Consider the following 25,843-nt stretch of genomic DNA (forward strand, 5'->3'; position numbering starts at 1 on the left):
CCCGCCTTGGTAATCTGAACCTGGTCCACTCTTTTCTCTGCTGAGCAAAGACGGCACCTCCCCCGGGACCCCCTTAGATCCGTGGTGGAGCCGGAGCTGCGCTGAGCCTGAGGATGCTTCTGTCTCTATGAGATGGTGTAAGATGTCCCACCAAGCAGGCTTGAAATAGCAGCTTCTCCCCAAGTCACAGAAAGCCTTAAGTCAACAGATGGACTCGTCATCATTTTTCGCTCTCCAGTTTTTCAGAATCTTGTACACTTGCTGGCCAAAAGGTGAAGGACAATCCAACTAGAGGACAAATGGTGACCTCAGAAGCCTCCTTCATTACACTGAGCTCCACCTGGGCTTCGGAAAGGCCTGTGGGTTGTGGCAGGAATTCTATGCCATGTGCTCTCTGCATTACATCGAACCTTTCCAGATGGCGCCTGAAATACCACAGTCCTGTGCATGTGATGTAAACAGAATCTCATTGGCTGGCAGTGCCCGCAGAGGGCCTGTTACCCTGGGGACTCACTGTGCCTCAGGGTAGACCGATTCTTGGAAGCAGGGAGCTCTGCCACGGGGTTTGATCTGTCCCAAAGGGATGCCGGCAATGTACAAGATCTGCAAAACTAGCCAGACCCTTGCCCTGGTAACTTTGCTTTGGAAACTAGGCCTAAAGAAACAACTCCAAAGGAAATAAAAATAATTCACATGGAGGTCCACGGTAGCCGATTTACACCATGAAGAAAAACTGGAACCTGCCTAAAGGGCCCAAATATAAGAAAAGGTAAGTAAACGATGACTTATGAACATGATAGAATACAATCCACTCTGAAGTTAATGGTCCCCAGTAAACACTGGTCGACCAACCACTGTCTGTGGGACAAGCCTCGGGCTGGGCCCTGAGAACACACTGATAGATGACTGTGACCTGGTTCTGCCCAGGAGAGGCCCCCAGGGATGAAGGGGTGGCCCAGGCTCCCAGGTGACCACAGGGCAAGGACATGTGCCATCCAGAGGCCTGTACAGAAAACCTTGACCAAGAGAGGAGGGAGCCACTGGGCTTAGGAGCACCAGAAAGACTCCACCGAGGGGTGCTGCTTGCTGTACGAGTCGAGTCAGCCAGAGAAGGAAGAAGGGCAAGCCAGAAGAGGGAATGGTTTGGGCGCGACGGTGCCAACAGACATGGTGCGTCCAGGTGTGGGGTGCTCCCGCTAGCTCCCAGGGTGAGCAGGCCTGGGCTGTGGCCCCCAGGTGACAAGGAGGCATGGGAGGCCTTTGAGTGTTTGTCTGTGTGGGTTGTTTGGGCCGTAGCTGAGAGGATGGATGGGAGGAGGAGACCCTGGGGGCAGAAGCCCAGGGCCTTGGGGGTGAAGGAGAGGGGCACGCACAACTGCTGCCCATGACAAGTGTCTACACTGTGTTAATACCAGGGAAGGCGAGCATGGTCTGTACGTGCTACGTACCAATGCACCACACAGGGTTGCCAAATAAAATACAGGATGCCTGGTTAAATCTGAGCGCCACATAAACAGTGAGATTTATTCTAGTATGATCATGTCCCAAACGTTGCATGGAATGCACTTGTACTGCAAAATTACTCCTTGTTTATCGGATTTGGGACATGCTTATGCTAAACAAAAATTCATCGTTTATCTGACATTCAAATTTAACCAGGCATCCTGTATATTTTTATTTGTTACATCTGGCAACTCTAACACCATGCCCCCCTGTTGATACCCATCAGAGGAAACTGGGAGGCACGAACAGCTTCCTGGTTACCAGTTAGTAACCAGGAAGGATTGGAGAGGTGGATGACTGGAGATCTAGGTGTGTATCTGAACAATTAGCGATACAGGAAGTTGTAATAAGATAGGGAGTCGAGGGTCACTAGTTCTTTGACTTCCCTCGGTGCCCCCACCGGCCTTCAGCCTGGCTAACAGCTGACTGTACGCAAGCTCTCTCCCCACAGTCCGTGGAGCTCTTCCCCAGAGAATGCCTGGGGTTCCCTTGGTGCCCCCTCAGGGTCCCACTGGCCAAGCTTAGACAGGTGCTTAATTCAGATTTAGAGAGAAGACAGCTCAGAGCTGAAAATCCATAAACCCGGGTTCAAGTCCTGCTCTGCCGTTCAAAGGTGGGGCAGCCCCAGGCACTAGGCTCAATTTCCTAGCCTCTAGAATGGGTATTCAACTCCACAAATATTTACAGAGCCCTGATTTTATCCAAGGCCTTGCTCTGAATGTGGGGAGGATACAAAAAGGAATTTCCTCCTTTAAGGAGTCAGTCATGGACTGAGTACAAGAATACTAGCAGTCAGTTATTACACTCTATCAGGTGCTGTGCATGTGACCATCAGCCTGGAAAACAATCCCCAGAGCAATTCTGTAACAGAGGTAGAATTAGCCCCACTTGGGACTTCCCTGGTGGCGTAGTGGTTAAGAATCCGCCTGTCAATGCAGGGGACACGGGTTTGATCCCTTGTCCAGGAAGATCCCACATGCCGCGGAGCAACTAAGCCCATGCGCCACAACTACTGAGCCTGCATTCTAGAGCCTGCGAGCCACAGCTGCTGAGCCCACGCGCCACAACTACTGACGCCCACACGCCTAGGGCCCGTGCTCTGCAACAAGAGAAGCCACTGCAATGAGAAGCCCGCGCACCACAACAAAGACCCAATGCAGCCAAAAATAAAGAAAGAAAGAAAGAATTAGCCCCACTTTTCATAAGAGAAAAGTGAGGCTTGAAGAAGCTAAGTGACTTGCCTATAATCTCAGAAGAGTCAAAGCCAGGGTTCAGACCCAGGGCTACCCGGGCCTCCACCTGATGGCTGTCAGAGAGTTTGACAACTTGCCAGCCAGGAGATGGAAATACGTGAGGGGAAGGCAGCCTGCTTGAAGCCCGTATGTTGGGAGGACCACCCGGGCCTTGGGCCAAGGCCTCACCTGAAGGTTGGCGGTTGCAGGGGCTCAGGACTCAGGCTGAGGAGGCGAGGGCCGTGGTTCGGGTAGGGAGCTGTCCTGTGGAAGAGGGAGGGTGCAGTCCATTCCCAGGGCCGTGGGGGTCAGTGTGAGCCCTGGGGCTGGAGCCAGGATTCATGCTGGGGGAGGCAGAGGCCCCATGCCCGAGTGCAGGCCACCCAGGGGCCACTGCTCCTGACTCCACCTGCACCTCTCTCTCCTCCAGGGCACCCAGAAGCTCTCAGCCCCTAGCTCCTACAGGAGGGTGTGAGCTGCTGTGGACCAGGCTGGAGGGAAACCACCACCCCTATTCATCCATGATGCGCCTGGATGCTGGGGGGACAGAGACAAATACGATTCTGCCTCCACGCTCGGAGCTAAGACTACTGTGTAAATGTGTGTGCCCCACAGACAGACTCGAGCTTACAGGAGCTGTGAGAGAGGTCCGGGAGTCAGAAAGGAGGGAGTGGTCAGGTCTCCCTGAAAACAGCTACTGTTCACCAAGTACGTATCATGTACTAAGCACTTTACCTGTATCATCTCCTCTCTCACCTAAACCCCATGAGGTGGGGAAAGGTATCCCCTGCTTTTCCAAAGTTCACTTTATGCCAGTCACTTTTACAAAAGACCTAACATTAGCACCTGTTTTTGCTAATTGAAAGAAATCTGAAGACAATTTTCATTTTTAGGGAAAAAGCGAAAATAGCTTCCAGCATCAGTTTTGCCGTGTGCCGGTAGAGGCAGCTCACACCCCGAGCAGCCAGCATGGCCCCGCCAAGCGCCTCCACCGGGAACTGCACCTTACATCTCAGCATTGTGAGCGTCTGTGCTTTAACCGCGATTTATGCTGTGTACCCGTTAGCAAGCGGTTGTGACCTAAGGTAAATTGCGTCTTTGCTTACGCCATTTCGGCTTACAAAAGGTTCACAGGAATGCTCTACTTTCAGATAGCGGGGAAACCTGTACTACTATTGTTCTCATTTTACAGATAAGGAAACTGAGGCACAGAGAAATTAATTAACTTGCCTGGGGTCTCACATCTAGAAACCGGCAGCGCCAGGATCCAAAGTCCATTGAACTCCGGAATCTGTGCTGTTACCCACCATGCCGTTGCTGCAGAAGGGACCGGCAGGTAGGAAAGACTGAGCAGAGGTGACGCTTGAGCCAAAGCCAAACCTAATCAAGTCAGAACTCAGCAGGTGAGACAGCATTGGGAAGAGTAGGTGAGGCAGAGAGCAGTGTGGGCAAAGGCTGGGAGGGAGGACCTTGCAGCAGCTCAGGGTCTGCACCGGTTCTGTGGGCCTTAGACTGGAGATGTGGCCACCAGCCTCACCCTGGAGTCCTCATGAGCCCTGCCAAGCAGTCTGGAGCAACAGGGCTCTGGGTTGCAAACAAGAGAAAACAACATTGGTTAATTTGAGCAAAAAAGGACTTTATTGGAAGGATACTAGGGAGTCGCGGAACTCATAGAACAGACTCAAAGGGCAGGAAGTATGGGATGCTGGCTGCCAGGACCACGTGAGGACCCTGCCACAGGAGCCAACTGTAGTGTTCTGCCATCTCCACACTGGACGGCGGAGGCCCAGGGCTGCCGCTGGACACGTGAGGCCACCACCTCGCTGAATCCTCAATTATCTTTCCCTCTCTTCCTGGTCCTCGTTCCAGGTCCTCATGCAAAATCTGATTGGCTGAGCTCAGGTGAGATGCCTATGTCCTGGTTGCTGGGATCACGGGGAGCAAGTGTCTGGCCTCTTCATGCCCATGGAGGGAAGTGGCGTCTTGCAGTCAGCGCATTTGTAGAGGTTGAGACTGGGCAGCCAAAACCCAATAACCATCCATTACACGACTGCACGGACAATGGGAAGTCGCCAAAGGGTTTTTTTTTTTTTTTTATTGTGGCACAGTACATAAAATTTACCATTTTAAGCATTTTAAGTGTACAGTTCAGTAGCATTAAGCACACTCGCATTGCTGTGCAACCATCACCAGCATCCATCTCCAGAACTTTTTCATCTTCCCAGAGTGAAACTCTGTCCCTGTTAAACAAGAACTCCCCATTCCCCCCGCCCCAGTCCCTGGCGCCTACCATCCTACTGTCTGTCTTGATGCATTTGACTGTTTCAGGTATCTCATACAAATGGAGTCATACAATATTTGTCCTTTTGTGTCTCATTTCACTTAGCATGTCTTCAAGGTTCATCCATTTTGTAGCATGTGGCAGAACATCATTCCTTTTGAAGGCTGAATATTCTATTGTACTTCTATATTGCATTTTGTTTATCCATTCATCCATTGATGGATATTTGTGTTATTTCCACCTTTTGGCAATTGTAAATAATGCTGCTATGAACATGGGTGTACAAATATCTTAAGACCCTGCTTCCAATTCTTTTGGGTATCGTACCCAGAAAGGAATTGTATCAAAGGGTTTTAAGCAGGGGAGAAACAGCATATTTTTGTCTCCTAGAAAACTCATTCTGGCCGCAGTGTGGACAGTTTGTAGAGGTGAGAGTAAAAGAAAGAAGACCCACTAGGCCAGAGCAACTGTCCAGTGGCCATGGGGATGGAGGGATGTTGAGGGTGGGGCTGATGGGATGGGGTAAAGGAGAGGGTAGAGCTGCAGAGGACCCCCAGTTTCCTGGCTTGTGCAACTTGGGCCAGCTGGTGGTGTTGCTAACATCAGGGGGAGCACAGGAAAAGGCAAGCTGGTGGATGAGCTGAATTTGCGATGACTTCTGAGTTGAGATACAATTTTTTTTTTTAACATCTTTTGAGATACAGTTTTAGAAGACAGTTCTAGATTCCAGTTTGAAGCCCAGGAGAGAGGTATGGTTTGGAGATAGACTAGAAAGCCTTGAGCAAGGAGGCAGCCCAGAGAGAGCAAGCAGATCGGAAAGAGGGTCCAGGACTGGACCTGGGTGTCCTGATATTGCAGGGGAATCCAAGAAAGAGGGGCCAGCAGTGCCAGGGCCCCAAGAAGGTGTTCTCCGCTAAGGCTACAGAGGCCCGAGTCTTTAGCACTGGGCATTAGGCGGTCACTGGTTACTTCTGCCCAAGCAGTAAATGGAGTGATGAGGGCACCCAAAGTAAATGAAACAGAAGCAGAAAGCAGTTTTTGAACATTTTTCAAGGAGCTTAACCTTGAAAGGCATAACAGTAGCTGAAGACAGATGCTGGACAAAACTTTTTGGTTAGGATCAGCGTGGTTGTTTTTAACAATAAAATGAACATAAGCTTGTTTAAGGCTTGTAGGAGAAAGAGGAACAAGGTCTCAGAGATGAGGGAACTGGATCAAAAGCCAAAATGCAAAGCTTGGCCTTGAAAAGAGGAGCCTGCTCTCCTCTGGGTAAGGGAAGGAGGTAGAAGTGGGGAGGTTTAGGGAGAATTAAAGAATTTAAAGGCCTTGATTTGTTCTAAGGACTAGGAGGCAAGGACAAGTGTAGGAAGGATGAGGGGAAGGACAGTGGTTGTGACACCTCCATCAAGGTGCACGTATGTCCCTGGGCCTCCTCTGGCCCGAGTGCCATAATTCCTGGGAATCACACCTTTGACTAGCTCCCCAGGGGGTTCTGCACCCACTGCTGTAAAGCACCCAGGTCGGGCCAGTGTGTGAGGAACTGGCTCCTTCACAGGAGTCTGTCAGGAAGAGGGGGCGGGGAATAAGAGCTGGACTCGGGGTGTGGTGGAGGGTTGGTTCCCAGGCACTAAGCGAAGCTCTTAGCAGCCTCACCGCAGACCGACTTCTTTCCTCCTGGGACAGGAGGGTACAGGGCTCCCCTTCTTAGAGGAGTGGGTGAGTGACTGGACAGAAAAAACAGACCTGGGGGTGGGGTGGGGGTGGGAGTGATCTACCACAGGCTACTGGAGGCCAGGCTGGCAGCCCCCCATACAAAGGGACAACCCTGGTGACACAGCCCAAAGAAGGCATGGCTTCCTGGGTCCCACACCTTCAGCTCTGCCTTTGACCCAACAAAGAAACAGTCTATGAACAGGCAGAAACTCTTTAATTGTTGTTTTCTTTAAAAAACAAACCCCAGTTTTTCCTTAAACTCCATTCTTAGTTTTTCAGGGACAAAGAGAAGTTTGCAATCATGACATCAACTCAACATCATTTGGCTACTCCCGATTCTGCAGGACTAAGACATTTCCCAGGAGTTGTCCCGCCAGCCAGCGAGGACAATTGCAAAGAGTTTAACTAGCACCCACCAGGCCCGTGCCATTTCAGGGACCCTAATCAAGCAAGCACTCATCTTCCCTGATATTCTCTGCTATCCACTAGCCTCTCCACACTCCTCTTATCCCCTACTTCCATGAACCTGTAAACATCAAAAGGTACAGAGGCCTGGGCTATGGAGGAAGTTGTGGTTGGGCAGCCTTTGAAAGCTCACCTTTTAACAATATTGAGAAAAGAGAAACAGGGGCTAGGGGAGTGGGGATCCCCTGAGACAATGAGATGACCCCACCCTCCCCCTAGTTCAACTCCTAGCACCTACCTCAGGCAGTGTCCTCCTGTGAGAGGACACTAAGGAAGCTGAAAGTTAAAACTGCTATCAACCCTGGCCCCTTTCTGGCACGTGAGAAAAGCTTCCTAGAACTTTACGAAATGCTAATGTCACCAGGACCATTCAACCCCTAAGTTCTTCTTCTAGAGCTAAGTAGACGCTGAACACTTTGTTTTGTAAAAAACAGGTATGAGTGATAAGAGGGGGGGCCTCCTGCCATGGGCCCCTTCCTGCCCTCTGCAGTTATCCGTCCATATGCCCTGAGCCTCAAGTTCTGGGGGGTCTGGAGACACCTTCCCTCCCCAAGCGGCCACTGCTCCATCAACCTGCATTTAACCGAACATCTCAGCAACAGCATACAGAACTATAAAACACAGCTTCTGTGCAGCAGACATTTATAGTCTGAGACCCAACCAAGGCTTCCCTCCCTCCTTCAAAACTTAAGACTATAGGCTGCTTCTTCCTCACAGACAGAATTGTCTCCAATCCATGGCGACAGTCCTCCCGGACCATCTACAGAATCTAAGAGGAAACCCAAGCCTCGTTACCTAGATGCACTCATGGCTGGGAACCAAGCCTCAGCAGAGGCAACTCAGTAGAGAAAGCCCGAGGCTGGCTGTGGCCCTCGGCATCCAGCTGTGGTGGGGCTGCCGCAGAGCGGCCACATTTCCCCACAAGAGCAGAGGTGCTCTCTCTCACCCCCAGCCCCCAGCCCTTTAACCTCTTCTGGCTGGGCCAGTGATTCCTACTCCCTAGTCTGAGGCCCGACTGGAAACAGGCTGGGATACTCTGGGACGTAGTGGGGAAAGGATGGTAGGTGACTGACTACAGGCAGGACACCAGTGCGGGGCTGGGCCAGGCGGGCCCTGTTTCCTCAAGCTGAAACGGCCGCTGCCGCTGTGCCAGCCCTCAGAGGACAGGCCTCATGTGCAGCAACAGCGCGTGCACAGGTAACGAGACCAGGGGAGGGGACCCCAAGTGTCTTCTCCACAGGGAGAGGGGACTATGTACAGGGGGAAGAGGGGAGTCTGGCCAGGGACAGCCCCACTTCATCTCATTCAACCAGGAGATCAAACTGCTCAGCAGCTTCAAACTCAGCATTCATGGCCGCGGCCCACTCATCCAGCTCCGATTTCTGGGGGAAGAGAAATGGGGGGCAGGTGAGTGGAGAAGCGGGCACATTGGCTGGAGCATTTCCACCCATACCCTGCAGGCGCCGCCTTTCTCCCGTGACAGCCAGGGCCGAGCCCCGGCCCTGCACGTGTCCCGGTGCGTCTCCCCGTGTGTCTGGCGTGACGGCAGAGGAAGGCCCCTGCCCCTCACTCACCAAGATCTCCGGCACCTTCCTCTTCTTTCGTTTCTCTTTCACGGCCGGGGGAGAGATTCCAGGGAGAGTTGTGTCTGGGGCCCAGGGCTTCACAGGGACCCTGGGGACCTCAGTTAGCTTTGAACCCACCACAGGCGAGACTCCAGCCAAGTCTTCTGTGGCCAGCAGCCCCTCAAAGCCAGAGCAGGACCAGCGACCCGGGGTGGAGGTGGAGGCCGAGCCAGGAGTCTCCAGGCGGCTGTAGGATCGCCTGACTTTCCTGGACATTTCCAAGTCTCTGGCGTCCAGGTCTCCTTCCCTGGAGTCGGACTCAACATTCAGGGAGCACAGCGCAGGAGTGGAGGCGGAGGTGACCCGGACACTGCGTGTCGGGAAGATGTCCTCCCGAGTAGGCTCCTTGCTAGGAGGGTTGTTTTCTTTCTCCAAAAAAACAGCGATCTGTACCAGGACAGAAGAGCGAACGCCTCCCTGTTACTTGGCTGTGTTACTTACTTCAAGAAAGGCGCAAGGAGATTTAGGGCAGAAAGAAAGACCCACAGGACCTAAAATGTCCATCCAGTCAATAAGTCCTTACTGGCCATCTGCCAGGCACTGGGAGTAGAGCAGGGAATAAAACCGAGAAGACCCGTCTCCACAGTGCTGCCACTCTGGTGGGGAAAATAGAGAATAGGGAGAATCACGTCGTATGTTAAGCACTTTGGAAAAAAACAACAGGACTGAGCATACTGGGTGGGGGAAGGGTTTGGAATTTTAAGTAGGTGTAGGTCAGTGTAGGCCTCACTGAGGTAGCACTGGAGCTATGACTTGAAGGAGATGAGGGAGTAAGTCATCTGGAGGAGAAATGTTCTAGGCAGAGAGAACAGAAGGTGCAAAAGTCCTGAGGTGAACAGGTACCAGTCAGGGTCAAGGAACAATAAGGCTAGCGTGGCTGAAGTGAGAGGGAGTGAGGCGAGGAACTGAGCATGGGGTTCGAGAGGTAATGGGGGTGTTATAGGGCATTTTGCAGGCCACTGTAAGGGGAGACCCATGGAGCCCCTTGCTCCGAGACCCAGGGAGCCATGGCAAAGTTCTGAACAGGAAAGCACTTAATCTGACATGTGTATTAAGAGGTTCACACACTGGCTTCTCATAATTCCAGTCTCAGCTGAAGTGCTGCCTCCTCAGGGAGGCGGTCCCTTACCGTGGAACGGAGCAGCCCCTCCTCACCTTTGCTAGTCACCCTCTGTCACAATGACCTCTTTCCTGAACAGTGAGCATCACTATCTGATTGTGGCTGTCCGCTGGGTGACTGTGACGCCAACTAGAATGTGCGCGTCACATGTGAGCATCTTCATCTGTCTGGCTGACCTTGCCTGTGCCCAACACCTTCAGCAGAGCCCTGCGTGGAGCCGGTGTTCCATAAATAATCACTGAGTTAACTTTCACAAAACTTGACACTGAGCTTTGTGCCAACCAAGACAAGGCGAGAAACAAGACAAATTTAGGGCCCTTGTGGTTTAATAGAATTATATTGGTTATCAGGAGAGACATTTCCTGGCTACAGATTCTGGGGAATCTGCCCCATGAGTCTTAGTAAAAGGGATGCGGAACAAAATGGGAGTCACCCAGACGACTTCTTCTTCGATCCCTACAGCCAAGCAGTCATCGAAGTCCTTGTGCATTTTTTGTTCAGTATCTCATGAATCTATCATTCAACCAACAAGAAAGAGTGGCCACCATAGGGGAGACAGAAGTCCCTGCCCCTAAGACAACAAACACGCAAACAAAATACTCTCGGCTATTCATAAGGCCTATGGAGAAATGTATCAGGCAGGCTTCGGGGAGGCAGTGCCCTTTGAGCTGAGTCCTATGTGATGCGGTGGTCACGCGGTGAGCCAGGGGAAGAAGCAGCACTCTGCCTTCACCTAACTTCAGGCTCCCACCATCTCACTTCGGGATTCATTTCATGCCCGCCCACCTGGTCTGGGGGTCCCCAGAAGGCTTTCTGCAATCCATTCTCCACCCAGACCCTAAAGAGATCTTTCTAAAATACCCAAGCCTGCCTCAGTCACTACCTTAAGACTCTCCAAAGCTGCCCACAGAACAAAGGATGAAGTCGAAGCTCATCCTCATGCCTCATCAGGATCTGCTCTGGCTTGGCGCGCTCCCTCCCCTGACAAGGTCTGGGGCAGACACATCAAAGCTGCTGTTCCCCAAACCTCATGCTTTTCCTTGTGGACTCCAGGCATCTGCAAACACAGCTTCCTTTGCCTAGAACACTCCTAACTTGTCTTCAAAGACTCAGTTTAAACACTTCTTCTGTGAAACATTCCCTGAGCTACCTGGTCTGGGTTAGGTGCCTTTACAGCATCTAGTACTTTCTTTCTTTATTGAAGTCCTCAGCACACTATGTTATCACTTATTTGTCTTTCTCCCCACTTGACTGTAAGCCCCGTGAGCCACTCAAAGGCAGTTAGTAGTCCTCATTCATTATATCTTCAGGTACAGATCTCCTTTTAATGAGACATCCTTAACAATAACTTCTGCTAAAACAGTTAAGGACATTATACTACACTGAGAACAATAGACGAGGAAGAAGAAAGTAGTTAAGACACAGCTCAACTTTTAAAGGAAAATGGTAGAGAATACAGGGCATCAATAGCTAAACGCACCAAGTGTGCAGGAAGTAAGCAAGACTGGCGATACACATAGGTGTCCATAGGCAAATTGTTTCAAAATACAGCAAATAGCTCCCTGGGCAGACGTGAGCAGCCATTATATTCCGCCTCAGCTGTAGACTGTCTGTCCTGGATTTCCCTTAACTAAGAAAATGAAAATGAACTTACCCGGGGGCTCCTTCGAGGCGAATGAACAGACGGGATCTGTGGAGACAACACTAGTTGATCACATCAACACTAGTTGATCCCACTTCTGGCTCCCCACCTACTACCCCTCTCTCTGTCCTCACCTCTACAGTATGGGCCACGATCTTCTTCAAGACGATGGGCTTTCTGACGGGAGTCGCCTGGGGTGCCTGGAGAAGAGGGGTGAACTTGAGCTCTACATTAGCCCAGGGGCCTCCGGGGCAGGAGGAACTGAGGAACCCGGGGCTCACCTTAGGCCAGATTTCCGGGAGGATGCTTGGGAGATCAGAGCCTGATTTCCGCTGGGACCTCCGCAGAGACTGAGTGGAAGTTGGGGCGCTGGGCCCTGGAAAGAGACAAATTTAGCAGGTAGGGGAGGACTCTAGACCTCAGAGTCTAGAGAGAACAGGAGCTGAAGAGAGCGAGAGTTCCCAAACAGGCCCTTTGGGGGCGCCTTCTCGGGAGGGGGACGAGCCTCCTAGGGCGGTGGGGGGAGGGCCTTCCTCACGGAACTGCGTCCCACAAACTGCTCAGCCCCATCTCTCCCGCGCGCCCTCCGCTCACCGGAGCACTGGGCGGCCCCTCCGGAGCGGGTTCGCCTCTGGGACATGTCTAGCCTTGGTCTCGAGCTCTACTGCCGCAGCCACCGCCACCAGGGCTCGCGCCAACCCGAAGGGCAAACGTTCGAATTACCCGCCTTACTCGGGAGGAAGCGGAAGTGACGTAAAGCGGGAGGGCCGCCGAGGTCTGGGCACCCCTTTTCCACCCGCCTCCACGTCTAGCGTCTGCAGGGGCGGGGCCAGAGGCGAGCTGGTGTCATCAGCGCGCGCCGCACCCGGAAGAGACGTGGCAGTGGAGGGATAATCGGAGGGTTCTGAGCTGGAGGGAGCCGAGCGAGAACTCGGCTGAGTGCTGTCTGACCTTCCGCACCTCGGACCGGCGCTCGCGCCCGTGGGGACGAGTGCCGCAGCCGATTCGTAACACACAGTGGGGTCTGTGGGGAAGGTGGGGGCGGGGCTTGGAGGGGGTGGGGCTCGGGAGGGGCCCCTAGGGGCGGGGCCGGCGGTATCGGAGAGACTGATGGAGGGGCCTGGCCAGGTTTGGGATGCGGGAGGAATCTGGGGTCTCCGGAGGTGGGATTTATGCAGGGGGCGTGGCCGGAATGGAGAGGGACGGTGGGCAAGAGTTTGGGGTTGGGGCGAGTACGAGAGGTGTCTAGGGCAGGTAAGAGTGGAAACAACTGGGCTGGTGAGTGCGTTGTGGCGGCCACCAGAACCTGGTTCCCTGCCAACTCAGACCCCTTCCTCAGGGTCGACTATGGGGCTTTGCAAGTGCCCCAAGAGGAAGGTGACCAACCTATTCTGCTTCGAACACCGGGTCAACGTCTGCGAGCACTGCCTGGTAGCCAATCACGCCAAGGTGGGTGTTCAGAGGAACGGCTGAGCAGGGCACTAGGTGGGCAGGTAGTATTGACTTCCTCCAAATCCGTGAAGGGCCTGGCCCTAGAATGGAAGCTCCACAAGGACAAGGACTTAGTTTATTTTGTTCACTGTTGTATCCCCAGTGCTTAAGTCAGAGTATGGCACGCTGTGTGTGCTCAATAAATGTTTATTGATTGGTCGAACAGAAGTATCAATCTCCTCTGTGATGAGAAAAAGAGCCATCTGGGCTTTGGGGAGATGGGCTGTGGAGTTCTTGCTCCAGTTGTGACCTCTTTCTCCCACTTCAGTGCATCGTCCAGTCCTACCTGCAGTGGCTCCAAGATAGCGATTACAACCCCAATTGCCGCCTCTGCAACATACCCCTGGCCTCCCGGGAGACGACCCGCCTGGTCTGTTATGGTGAGGCCTGGGCACCTTATGGGGGGATCAGGACAGGCCCAGCGTGACCAGTTTCCAGGCACTCCCCAAGCAGCAGGACAGTGACCTCTCAAGTCTGGGAGGCTGGAGCCCCAGGTTCTGGTCCAGCTAGGTTACTTACCTGCTGTGTGAGCTCAGGCAAGTCATTTCCCCTTAAGAGGCCTTAGTGTTTTTCCCTAAAAATTAAAGCTTCTAGCTTCTTCCCTGCCAATCTCTAGGGTTGAGCGAGAGCCAGTCAAACTTGTGGGTGTGGTTGTAGCTGTGAGCAGTAGCTGGCCATACCAGCAGTGAGTTGAAAGCATGGGGCTTTCAGACATTCAGGATCCATTTCTGATTCCAAGATTAAACAGAGAGGAACTGCATTCCTCACAGTAATGTCAGCTAAAGGAAGTCAGCAGGGGCATGTGTCATGACCTTGACCTGACTCTGGTGTAAGAGCCTTAGCTCCACTTTTTGAAGGAACTAGTGTAAAAGAGTGCGCTCCGTGTATGTGTTTCTCACTGTGTGTTTATATGTGCATGAACTGAACATGCATTGTGTCTTTACATAAGTGTTAGTGTATTCATTAGTACTATGGGTGAATGAATGGGTAACTGTTGTATGTGAACATATAAGCACAGGTGTGTTGTGGGGTTGCAGGAGAATTCCTAGGTGAGGGTGCTTAAGTGTTAGCAAACGTGAGTGTATAGATGTGTATGTGAGAGTCTGCCCGTATGTGTGGATGTAGGGGATGGCACCTGCGTTTGACATGTATATAAACACGTGTATATCTGTGCCCATGGATGTGTACACCCATACGTGTTCCTGTGTGTATGTCTAGTAACCTTTTCTGAAACTGATCTTGATGAGCTGTTAGCCCAATGAGCTTGTGATGAGTGCGAGTCCAGAGAGGACTCATGGAAAGGGTAGGTGGCATCTTCTTCCCACCCACCCCCACCCCCTAGTGGGCTGGGAAGTTTGGTAGCATCTGCCTTAACTTAGTCAGATAGTGGTGGCCAGGAAGGCCAAAGTCTTAGGGAATACTGAGGAAGTGGACCTGGGGTGAGGATGGGCAGGAGAAGGCCCTGGGCTTACACTTATGTGTGCATGTATCTCTGCAGCAGGCTGGGGGCTCTTGCTGGGCTAGGGGTCCTAAGTGTCTGCTTCTGCATGTCTTTCCTCCACTACTTCATGGGCCCTCAGATCTCTTCCACTGGGCCTGCCTCAATGAACGTGCTGCCCAGCTACCCCAAAACACAGCACCTGCTGGCTACCAGTGCCCCAGCTGCAGTGGCCCCATCTTCCCTCCAACCAACCTGGCCGGCCCCGTGGCCTCCGCACTGAGAGAGAAGCTGGCCACAGTCAACTGGGCCCGGGCAGGACTGGGTCTTCCTCTGGTGAGAGCCTGTATCCCCTGGGTCCCACCTGGGCCAGGTGGGTGGGTGGGGACAGCACTGGGCAGGCTGGTGACATCTGTTCTTTCCTCCAGATTGACGAGGTGGTGAGCCCAGAGCCTGAGCCCCTCAACACTTCCGACTTCTCTGACTGGTCCAGCTTTAATGGTAAGTGGTGGTCTCCACCTGCTGTTGGGGCCCTTGCCTCCCTGCTCTGCTGACAGCTCTCTTCCTGCCCACAGCCAGTGGTAGCCCCAAACAAGAGGAGACAGCCAGTGCTTCTGCTGCCCCAGCCTTCTACAGCCAAGTCCCCCGGCCCCCTGCTTCCCCGAGCCGACCCGAGCAGCACATGGTGATCCACATGGGCAATCCCGAGCCTCTGACTCACGGTGAGCCGGGGAACTGTCCAGGCCAGAGGAGGATAGAATGGGAGTGGGGTGCTTTGCGTGGAGGGAGCTCGGGGGTCTGGACACCCACCCACAGGGACCCTTCCTCACTGCATCACAGACGTTACCTCCCCACAATTACGAGATGCTGTTAGGCTGAGAAGGGCCGGGATCTCCTGCCCTCCCCTCTCCCCACCCCGCTATGGGCCAGTTTTCCTGAGCCTGTGGATGCCGGTGGCTCTGCCCCTGCAGCCTCAGCCCCAAGGAAGGTGTATGACACGCGGGATGATGACCGAGCACCAGGCCTCCATGGGGATTGTGATGATGACAAGTACCGTCGCCGGCCTGCCCTGGGCTGGCTGGCCCAGCTGCTCAGGTACATGGGGTCAGGTGGGGCAGGATGCCAGGAAGGGGGAGGAGGGGAAGTGAGAGCCAGAGACCCTGGCAGGGCGATTTCATGACAAAAGGGGCTTGTTCCGGGTAATAACGGGACCTGGTATAGGGGCTGTGCGCCGAAGCCTGGGCTTGGGTCTGCCCCCCTCCGGGTGTTTCCTTGCGTGCTACGTATGAGGTTCGGACTCGGGCTCTTTGAGGCCCCTTCCTGCTCTGACACCCCCCAATCTTTGTGACTCTCCTTATGCCCGACACATTCCAGTTTCAGAACACAGTTGTTGCCTCAGCTGGTTTGAGCTGCACAGTCAGCCTGGTAGTGGGCAGGCGCAGGGATGACCACCCTTGAGGAAACCAGGCTCAGGGATGGTGGCGCTGGGGCCGGAAGACGAGCGTCATGGCTGGGGCTCCTCTCCTGGCTGCAGGGGCCGCCAGGGACTGGAGGCCTGACCTGACTTCCCCTCATCCCCCCAGGAGCCGGGCTGGGTCTCGTAAGCGGCCGCTGACCCTGCTCCAGCGGGCAGGGCTGCTGCTGCTCCTGGGGCTGCTGGGCTTCCTGGCCCTCCTTGCGCTCATGTCTCGCCTGGGCCGGGCTGCGGCTGACAGCGATCCCAACCTGGACCCGCTCATGAACCCTCACATCCGTGTGGGTCCCTCCTGAGCCCCTGCTTATGGCTGGGCCAGCCTAGGAGCTGGGGGCCTGAGGGTGGGTAGAGGGAGAGGTCCAGGGGCCCTTCTCTGCTCCTCTTCCTCAAGCCTGAGACACTAAGATCCCAGGCCCAAAGCCAAGTCCACCAGAGTGGCTGCAGGCTAGGCCTGGGGTTCCTGCAGATCAAACATTTGTCTTGACCTTCTCCTCCTGGGTCTCCAGCTTTCCCCCTCCCTCCCCCAAAGGAGCTGACAGGTGGAAATAAATTATAGACTTTATTAAAACACCCGAAGCAGCCTTTTCCTTCCCCCTTCTCAGCCTGGGCCCCAAGCCTCAGTGGTTCTCTTCCCGGTACTCTATGGCTAGAAACTCCAGGGACAGGCGGTTGAAGAACATGGCTCCGTTGAGCACTGGGCAGAGGAGAGAGCCCCCATCAGCCTTGCCTGCCCCCTCCTTGCTGCATCTCAGGGTTCCAGAGCTCCCCCCTCCCGCTGCATACACCCTACTCACTCAGGACGGTCAGGGAAAAGCATCGACGAAACTTGTCATGTGTCATCTCAGCGTAGAGTGACCCCATGGCGGCCCAGCAGATGCCGATCACCTGGGAGAACTGTAGGCCCCATCCCGTGGGAGAGTGGCCCCCTGACACACAGGGGGGTTTCCATCAGCCCCTGGGCCTCCTCTGACCAGCCCTCGAGCCCCTGCCCTGGCCTACCATCAGGACAACTGTGTAGCGGAAGCTCATGCGGTCATAGTGGTGGGTGATACAGAAGTTGTGCACGTCGCTGGCGAAGACGGTCAGGTGTACGAAGAAGAGCATCAGAGCAGCCATGGTGAGAATCATGCCTTGTGGGAAGAAGAGCACGGCCACGCGGTCCCGCCACCGCATCCTGGCGGCAGCTCAGACTCAAGGCAGCTGGTACAGCTTGAGCAAGCGGACACTGCCCAGGAGGAGCAGCCGACCCCTCTGGTTCTGGAGCGCACAGTCTGGAACAGCCGTAGGATTCTAGAATCAGGAGGACATAGAGAACAAGATTCTCGAGCACAGGTTGTTTCCAGCCAATACTGGAGTGTTTCATGGGTGGCCAGGGCAGCTCTGAACTGTGGAGGGGGGCTGGGCTAAAGGTACAGAGCAGCGGGGCCCTAGCGTGTTGAGGGAGGGACAGTGTACCTCACCATCCCAGCCCACACACTTTGTGCTCTTGGGCAAATCTTCTCACTAAGTCCTCAACAGTTCCACGCAGGAGGTAGTGTGGGCACATTCTGCAGATGAAGAACTGGGGCTCAGAAAAGCAAAGGGGGGACTTCCCTGGTGGCACAGTGGTTAAGACTCCACCTGCCAATGCAGGGGACACAGGTTCGAGCCCTGGTCCGGGGAGATCCCGCATGCCATGGAACAACTAATCCTGTGTGCCACAACTACTGAGCCTGCAAGCTATTGAAGCCCACATGCCTAGAGCCCATGCTCCACAACAAGAGAAGCCACCGCAATGAGAAGCACACGCACCACAACGAAGAGTAGCCACCGCTCGCCGCAACTAGAGAAAGCCCGCGCACAGCAACGAACATCCAACACAGCCAAAAAAAAAAAAAAAAATGTGAAGGGGCATGTAGGTCCTCAGCAAGTCTTAGGCAGATGAGCGGTCAGGTGTAATCTCTCCTAATGAGATCTCTCCAGTAGAACTGGAGGATGTAGCCAGGTGAGGGCAGGCCTGGGCTGGATCACAAACTCCAAGTATTTGTTCCAGCCCCTAATGGGGAGGAAGTAAGGGAAGGGACAACAGATTCTCCATAGCTGTCCCAGGACCTTCCCACATCCTCCCCAGGTGGGCCCTGGAGAGCAACTGGCTTTTCCATCTTCTCCCCAGATGTTCTTCCAACACATGATGCTGACAGCTCTCCCCTCTGCTGCCTTCCAGCACTCAGCATCTTAACACTCATTGTCTCTACCATTCCAAGAGTCCCATGAGAAAGCTGGGACTGGTGGCACAAATCCTATTTTACACACAAGCCTGGGGCACAGAGAGGGATTGTCAGCTCAAGTTTTCGCAGCCAATGAGTGAGGGAATCAGTACTAAGACTAATATCCACTTCTACCTGAGGCTGTGGAATGGGCAGGGACAATTAGATGCCAAGAAAAAAACATTTCCTCTGTACGTGTGAGAGGTGAGAACTCCAGGACTGTCAACAAAATAAGTCAGAAAACTGGCCAGAAATGGTGTGGAGGGACATGCAAACTCCCAGGAACTGAAGTATTGTAGAAGAAGAGTTGATGTTGAACTTGGCCAGCCCCATTGCCTCCTGTCTGACTGTCTGCCCCAGAAGTCAGGTCCCAGGTCAGGTCAAGACCGGAAGTCTCCTGCCTGGAAGCAGTAAGGTTAAATAAAGCCTGACACCACCATCCATTATTGCTGCCCAGTGTCATTAATCACAAGAGACCCTCAGACCCCCATCTTAACACATTGAAGGGATGATGCCCGATGCCCAGCTGTGTTCACACCATTGAAACAATTGTTTGCACTTTAGTTCTCATTTGAATACAAACGAATGTTTTTATGTTAGGGCTTCTACCTCAATGTCATTAAAAAAAAAAATTACCCCCAGGGGCTTCCCTGGTGGCGCAGTGGTTGAGAGTCCGCCTGCCGATGCAGGGGACACGGGTTCGTGCCCCGGTCCGGGAGGATCCCACATGCCGCGGAGCGGCTGGGCCAGTGAGCCATGGCCGCTGAGCCTGCGCGTCCGGAGCCTGTGCTCCGCAATGGGAGAGGCCACAACAGTGAGAGGCCCGCATAACGCAAAAAAATAATAATAAATAAATAAATAAATAATTACCCCCATAGTGTATGAATATGTTCTTGTAAAAGATTTGCATCATACACAGGCATACAGAGGAGAATGTACCAGTCTCCCCACTCCACCCTCACACCTACGGAGGTAACCCCTTAACAGTTCGGTGAGTGGGCATCTTTTGAGTTCCTTCTTTTTAAAAAAATTTTTAAAAAATTATTACTGTTACAATTTTTGGGTTTTTTTGCAGTATGCGTGCCTCTCACTGTTGTGGCCTCTCCCGTTGCGGAACACAGGCTCCGAACGCGCAGGCTCAGCGGCCACGGCTCACGGGCCCAGCCGCTCCGCGGCACGTGGGATCTTCCCGGACCGGGGCACGAACCCATGTCCCCTGCATCAGCAGGTGGACTCTCAACCACTGCGCCACCAAGGAAGCCCCATTATTATTATTTTTAATTTATTTGTTTAATTTATTTTTGGCTGCGTTGGATCTTCGTTGCTGAGCGCGGGCTTTCTCTAGCTGCCGCGGGGGCTACTCGTTGCGGTGCGCGGGCTTCTCATTGTAGTGGCTTCTCTTGTTGCGGAGCATGAGCTCCAGGCATATGGGCTTCAGTAGTTGTGGCACGTGGGCTCTAGAGCGCAGGCTCAGTAGCTGTGGCACACGGGCTTAGTTGCTCCGCGGCATGTGGGATCTTCCTGTACCAGGACTTGAGCCCGTGTCCCCTGCATTGGCAGGCGGATTCTTAACCACTGTGCCACCAGGAAGCCCTGAGTCCCTTCTTGATGTTAACTTCATACACCTAAGTGTACATCTACATGCATAATTTAAAAAACAAAATCACACCATATGTACTGTCAAAGTATAATTTTCAGAAAGTTAAAAATATGATCTCTAAATAAAGAATAAACATGTAACTAAGATGTCTTAACTCATCGGTGAAGGGTTCCCCCTCAGTAAGGTAGGAATGCGTCTTGAGGAGCTGGATATGGATAGGCATTTAAAGAGGAATATTAGAACATGATTACTAGGTTAGATACAAAATTGGCTGGTGTCCTACAGGGCAAACAAACCAAATTTTGAGGTTATTTTTCCATTGGATATAGATGTTTTGCATCTCTTTGGGACAATATCTAAATAGCAAGATCAAACAAATGTACACTCCTATAGGTAATTAAATAATCCTTGGGTGGGCTTGTGAAACAATGCCCCAGTATGATATTGGAAGGTCATGCTACCGTCTGTATTCCAAATTTTGGATAATTTTTCTTAACAGTATTCTGCAACTTTTTTTTGAAGTTTATAGATTTCTTGGAGTAGATCTACATCTTTCTACTCTTTTTAAAGACTATATTTATTCAGGCTGCGCTGGGGCTTAGTTGCGGTGGGATCTTCATTGCAGCATGTTTAGTTTCGGCACGTGGGATCTTTAGTTGTGGCATGCGGACTTCTTAGTTGTGGCTTGAGAACTCTTAGTTGCAGCAGGCATGTGGGATCTAGTTCCCTGACCAAGGATCGAACCCGGGCCCCCTGCATTGGGAGCGCAGAGTCCCACCCACTGGACCAACCAGGGAAGCCCCTAAATCTTTATACTCTTTTCTTCATTTTTCTTAAGATTATAGCTTGATAAGCTTAAATCTTCATGTATATTTTTTATACAGCCTCTGAGTATCCCATAGAGTCAGGGGTCAGCAAACTTCTGTGAAAAACAAGATAGTAAATGTTACAGGTTTTGCCAGCCATACGTCTCTGTTGCAATGACTCAGCTCTGCTGTTGTAGTTAAAAGTAGGCATAGGGCTTCCCTGGTGGTGCAGTGGTTAAGAATCTGCCTGCCAATGCAGGGGACGTGTTTGAGCCCTGGTCTGGGAAGATCCCACATGCCGCGGAGCAACTACGCCCATGTGCCACAACTACTGAGTGTGCACTCTAGAGCCCACAAGCTGCAACTACTGAGCCTGCGTGCCACAACTACTGAAGCCTGCATGCCTAGAGCCTGTGCTCCACAACAAGAGAAGCCACCGCAATGAGAAGCCCACGCACCACAATGAAGAGTAGCCCCCGCTCGCCGTAACTAGAGAAAGCCCGCACGCAGCAACAAAGACCCAAGGCAGCCAAAAATAAATAAATTAAAAAACCAAAAGCAGGCATAGATAATATGTAAATGCATGGGCGTGGATGTGTTCCCATGGACACTGAAATATGAATTTCATATGATTTTCACATCATGAAATGCCATTTTTTTTCAACCATTTAAAAATGGAAAAAAAAAAGCTTACAGGCCATATGAAAACAGGTGGTGGGCTGTGTTTGGCTGGCAGGACCCCTGCCAAAGAAAAAAGTGGTTTCCATTCCATCCCTGGCCCCCCCAGCCCATCATAAGTAATGTTTCAAGGACCACACTGACACAGTCTTTTTCTCCTTTTCATCCATTCAAACTCGGCGTGTCTCAGTTTGAACTGCAAGTCTTTCCCTATCTTCAGCTCTTCACCTGGGTGAACAGCTGTACCTTTGTCCCAATCGGAAACCTGAGAATTATCCTCAACATCTCCACCTAACCCCTCCGTCAGCACATCCCATCAGTCACTTAAGATGTGCCAACTGTGTCTTCTAAGCGGCGTATAATAGGAGTTCTCAAGTTCAGGTGCACCAGAACTACTTGACTTAAAAAAAATAAGCTAGGTCTGAGGGGAGCCCAGAGTCTTTGCAACACGCCACAAGTAATTCTGAAGGCAATTCTGATGCACGTCAGAGGACCAGGCCTTGAGAAACACTGCGCTAGAGGCACTGTGCAGCACTGTACATGCATTTAATCCTCGCAGCCCCCTTGTGAAATATGTACCCCAATATTAGGAATGGGGGAAACTGAGCTGCTACCCCCGTAACAAGGCAGTGGCAGGATGCCAGACATACCCTCTCTGGCTCCACGGCCCGCGCTCCGTCCACTGCATCTAGGGACATATTCCGCAGCCCCTGTCTGCGGGGGTGCAGGGTTGGAAGCCACGACTCGTCCTCCTTCTGGGAGGACAGCGACTCGACCAGTTCCACAAAATCCTTCCTGCAAAGCTGGGGGAACCCAGGGCTCTGGCGGAACCTCTTCGCTCGGGGAGGAAAGGTGCGGGGGAACTCCAGTCTCGAAGGACCCAGGGCTGCAGGGGGACGTTTCACCCGAAGGACTGCCTTGTTTCAACAACAACTTTATGGCTCCCGGAAGTACCTCCTCCCTATCCCCTGCCCAGCTTCACTCCTGTGGGCTGCACTTGGAGCCATGGCGGCGGCAACCGCAGGACGTGGCCCGGGCTGTGGACCTGGGGACTCCCCAGAGGGGCCTGAGGCGGAGGCTCCGGAGCGTCGGCGGAAGGCGCACGGGATGCTGAAGCTTTACTACGGCCTCTCGGAGGTGGAGGCGGCGGGGCGCCCCGCGGGGCCGGACCCCTTGGACCCTACAGATCTCAATGGGGCGCACTTCGACCCGGAAGTGTATCTGGACAAGGTGTGTGTATCGGGAGGGGGAACAGGCCCCCGATATATTGCACCCCACATCACGCCTGCGACTTTGTTGCGGGGGGGAGGGTGGGGCGAGGGAAGAGGTGTTCATAAAAGCAGGATGACCGTGGGCCGGGCAATAGGGGCAGAGCTGGAAGATAAGGGGTCGTGGGCAGACTTGGACTGGCCTGAGATGGTGCGAAGTCTGAGGTCTCCTGGGCTTAGGTTCTGATAGACCCGATATAGGGGGCGTGGCCCAGGCGCTGACAGGCATAGGACTGGGCCTTGGTTGCAGCTGAGTATTTCAAATGCCGACAAACCCCAAATAGGGTCTGACCTGGTAACTCCTGAGCTATGCCACTTATAGGTTCCTTGTCTGAGATTCCTGGCAGGGGTGGGATCAGGGTTTTCTTGCACCAAAAGCCTACCAGTTAGGGGCAAGGCTGGGGGACATGAGTGCCCCCTTGTCCTGGATACTAACCACCTAATCTCCTCCAGCTGCGAAGAGAGTGCCCACTGGCCCAGCTGATGGACAGTGAGACGGACATGGTGCGGCAGATCCGGGCTCTAGACAGCGACATGCAGACCCTGGTCTATGAGAACTACAACAAGTTCATCTCAGCCACAGGTGATTCCTACTGGGGCACACTCCTCACAGTCCCACATCCCCCAGTTTCTCCTGTGTTGGGGAAGCCAGCAGAGGATTTAGACAGAGCAGACCCAGATTCTAGTCCTGCCCTGACACTAATGCACTCTCATCTTTCTCGCTCAGAGCTTTCGTGGTTTGATGACTATTGAGGTGATAACTGTTCTCAGAGGGTTGTTTTGAGGACCAAAGGGGAGAAAAGGACAAAATGAAATTTTAAAAAGAAATGAATTTACCTGAAGTACTTAGAATCTCTGACACTAAGGACGCCTCAGTAATGGTTAGTTCTCTCATTAGTGGTAGCTTTCTTCTCTGGTTCAGGTCTTTCTCGAGAATGGGCTTATCTCTCTTTCACTCTCTCTTTTTTTTTCTTTCTTTTCTTCCTTTCTCTCTCTCCTTCTTTCCTTCCTTCCTTCCCCTTTCCCCTTTTCCCTTTCTCTCTTTTTAAATGAAGCAGAGATAGAAAATGTATGACATTAAAGGACAAACATCATATAAAGGTTTTTTTTTTCCCTTCTGTCCCCTTTATTCTCTATTCAAGATGGTACTAGACAATGTTCAGTATCATCCACACTAGCTTTTGTCCTGTGTTGGTGAAATGCACTGTTCAAATTTTTGGGACCCACATGTACTTAGTCCTAGAGGCAGATCCTGCAGGTCTACCTGCAGTCTATGGGAATGTCTGTCCTCTGAGTGAGATGAACAGAAGAATGGGGTGACCTGACTGTTGTTTTAGAAGGATCCCTCTGTCCACTTGTTGAGAGTGGACTATAGGGAGGCAAGGATGGCAGAGACACCCATTAGGAGGCTATTATAACAGTCCAGGCAAGATGCTGGTTGTATGGACCAGGGTGGTAACCGTGGAAAAGTAGAATGGCTCAAGATTCTTAAAAATTTGTTAGTTGAGGGATCTGGAATTCAGAGAAGGCTGGAACTTGAGGTACATGGAACAAGATGATCTCTCCTGGGGGGAGTGTACAGAGAGAAGAGGTCTGAGGACTGAAGCCTGGTGCATCCTAACATTCAGAAGTCATGAAAAGAAGGAAAATCTCACAAATCTTCTTTCTCAAAGAAACAAACATTTGGGAAAGTTTGAGAACAACCCAGACCATGGCTGTCTTAGAAGATAAACGAAGAAGGCATTCCAAGAAATGGAATTGATAAGCTTGACCAATACATTAGCTCATGGAGTGCTCATCAGTGGTGCAAGAGAGGGAAGAACTGCAGAAGCAAAGTCCTCAGGAAAGAGGGAGGGGATTGAGCAGTGCACATTGGAGAGGCTGGCCTTAACAGGAGGTCAAGAGCTCATCTACTGTAGCAGGAGGGAAAGCAGACTGTGGGCAGAGCCAGTCAGGTGGATAGGTGTGGTAGAGTTTAACTAGAGACCTTTCAGAACACATTAAGGAATTTTCCATTTATCTAAAGAGTACTTAGCTAATCAAAGTGTTTAGACAAATGAGTGATGTGATGTGTGTTTTGAAAAGATCCCTCTTGTCCCTGGCTACATTGAAAGGAATAGATTGGAGAGGTGGCTGGAGTGAGGCCATTTCAGCAGTCCAGACCAGAGATTCTGGGAGCTAACACCAGGATGATAATGGGGGGGATGGACAGTGATGAGTGAATTGAGAAGTGTTAGGAGGCAACATCGACAGGACATGCTGTTGAGGAGCTTTGGGTGTACAGAATGACCTAAGTTTCAACTTGAACAGTGGATGGTGGATGTGGTGCCCAAGAAACTGCAAGAAGATCAGGTGGAGGAAAAGGAACATAATGAGCTAGGTTTTGTTTTGTTTTGTTTTTTTAAGGGGAGCAAGGCATGAGATAAACCTGGATGAGCCTGTGGGGCCAGATCATGAAGGCCTTTGTAGACAAAATAAGAAGGATTTTGGTCTTAATCATAAGAACTCTAGAGATCCATGTCAGATAATCACAGCATCTCAGTATGGAAGGAAGCTTGAGGGGGTCTAGTCCAATCCATCTCTTCTTTCCTCAGAGTATCTCTAAGGAGTGGCCTTCTGACTCTTGCTAGAAGTGGGGAACCTTTACCTAGTGGTGAGAACTCATAACTCTTTGAAAGAACTTTGAGGCTAAGGGAGCTAGGTTTTGAGGTTTTGGAGCTGTGCCTAAGGAGCTAACAAGAAGGCAGATGCATATGTGGCTCTGGAGCTCAGAAGAGAGATCTGAGCTAGAGGAATAAGCCTTGGAGGCAGCTGTGAAGAGGAGGAGAGTTTAAAGGGAAGTGTGGGCAGGGTTGCTTAAGAATGGGATAGAGCCTGAGAAAAGAAGAGAGCCCAGGACAGAGCTTGGAGGAGCACCTCCGTTTGATGGCCATGGGGAGGAGGAGGGTGAGCCTGTGATGGAGACAGGAGTGGTCATAGAGGGAGAGTGGTGTCAGTATGAATATACATTAATTCAACTGATTCATTCATTTATTCAATCGCTTGTCAAATATTTGCCTGTGTGCCAAGTACTATTCTAGGCACCAGGGATATAGCAGTAAATAAGACAGTTTCTCAGCTGTCACAGAATGTACATTCTAGAGAAAGAGACAGATAATGAAGAAAGAAAATAAGATCAGTTCACTTCAGCAAGAGCTCTGTAGAAAATGAAACAGGATAATATATTAGAGAGTGGGTGGTTGGGACTGATATAGAGAGAGT

At 52.1% G+C, this 25,843-nt stretch overlaps 4 protein-coding genes across 4 annotated transcripts in view; 2 read left to right on the forward strand and 2 right to left on the reverse strand.

The window, feature by feature from the left end:
* Window positions 1-8,495: 8,495 nt before the first annotated feature.
* Window positions 8,496-12,221, reverse strand: CDCA5 (cell division cycle associated 5; the record flags this gene model as incomplete). Its single annotated transcript, XM_082844140.1, has 6 exons — window positions 8,496-8,576; window positions 8,769-9,206; window positions 11,594-11,629; window positions 11,716-11,781; window positions 11,863-11,957; window positions 12,176-12,221. The coding sequence occupies 6 exons, from the start codon at window positions 12,219-12,221 to the stop codon at window positions 8,496-8,498; spliced, it is 762 nt and encodes a 253-aa protein (XP_082700266.1).
* Window positions 12,222-12,444: 223 nt separating this feature from the next.
* Window positions 12,445-16,485, forward strand: ZFPL1 (zinc finger protein like 1). The gene is made up of 8 exons (XM_082844245.1): window positions 12,445-12,603; window positions 12,921-13,030; window positions 13,341-13,452; window positions 14,653-14,846; window positions 14,939-15,011; window positions 15,086-15,232; window positions 15,482-15,605; window positions 16,094-16,485. Exons 2-8 carry the CDS (start codon window positions 12,929-12,931, stop codon window positions 16,278-16,280), a joined length of 939 nt encoding a protein of 312 aa, XP_082700371.1. The 5' UTR covers window positions 12,445-12,603; window positions 12,921-12,928; the 3' UTR covers window positions 16,281-16,485.
* An 89-nt stretch (window positions 16,486-16,574) lies between these two features.
* On the reverse strand, window positions 16,575-17,197 carry TMEM262 (transmembrane protein 262). Its single transcript, XM_082844383.1, has 3 exons — window positions 16,984-17,197; window positions 16,779-16,878; window positions 16,575-16,678 (listed from the first exon to the last, which is right to left on the reverse strand). Exons 1-3 carry the CDS (start codon window positions 17,155-17,157, stop codon window positions 16,602-16,604), a joined length of 351 nt encoding a protein of 116 aa, XP_082700509.1. The 5' UTR covers window positions 17,158-17,197; the 3' UTR covers window positions 16,575-16,601.
* Window positions 17,198-22,294: 5,097 nt separating this feature from the next.
* The window catches only part of VPS51 (VPS51 subunit of GARP complex), a 29,384-nt gene continuing 25,835 nt past the window's right edge, over window positions 22,295-25,843 (forward strand). Inside the window, exons 1-2 of the mRNA XM_082845441.1 lie at window positions 22,295-22,544; window positions 23,036-23,165. Coding sequence (XP_082701567.1) covers window positions 22,320-22,544; window positions 23,036-23,165 — 355 coding nt within the window. The 5' untranslated portion in view covers window positions 22,295-22,319. The remainder of the gene's footprint in view (window positions 22,545-23,035; window positions 23,166-25,843) is intronic.

This window comes from Leucopleurus acutus, assembly GCF_964270905.1.
Source record: "Leucopleurus acutus genome assembly, chromosome: 8".
Taxonomy (NCBI): Eukaryota; Metazoa; Chordata; class Mammalia; order Artiodactyla; family Delphinidae; genus Leucopleurus; species Leucopleurus acutus.

Excerpts from the sequence above, each read along its gene's own strand:
- ZFPL1 (XM_082844245.1), top strand. The coding sequence starts at position 12,929 with ATGGGGCTTTGCAAGTGCCCCAAGAGGAAGGTGACCAACCTATTCTGC. Across the intron at positions 14,847-14,938 it reads CAGGACTGGGTCTTCCTCTG|ATTGACGAGGTGGTGAGCCC; the intron begins GTGAGAGCCTGT and ends TCTTTCCTCCAG. Across the intron at positions 15,012-15,085 it reads TGACTGGTCCAGCTTTAATG|CCAGTGGTAGCCCCAAACAA; the intron begins GTAAGTGGTGGT and ends TCCTGCCCACAG.
- TMEM262 (XM_082844383.1), bottom strand. The coding sequence starts at position 17,157 with ATGCGGTGGCGGGACCGCGTGGCCGTGCTCTTCTTCCCACAAGGCATG. Across the intron at positions 16,879-16,983 it reads GCTACACAGTTGTCCTGATG|TTCTCCCAGGTGATCGGCAT; the intron begins GTAGGCCAGGGC and ends TGGGGCCTACAG. Across the intron at positions 16,679-16,778 it reads CTTTTCCCTGACCGTCCTGA|TGCTCAACGGAGCCATGTTC; the intron begins GTGAGTAGGGTG and ends TCCTCTGCCCAG.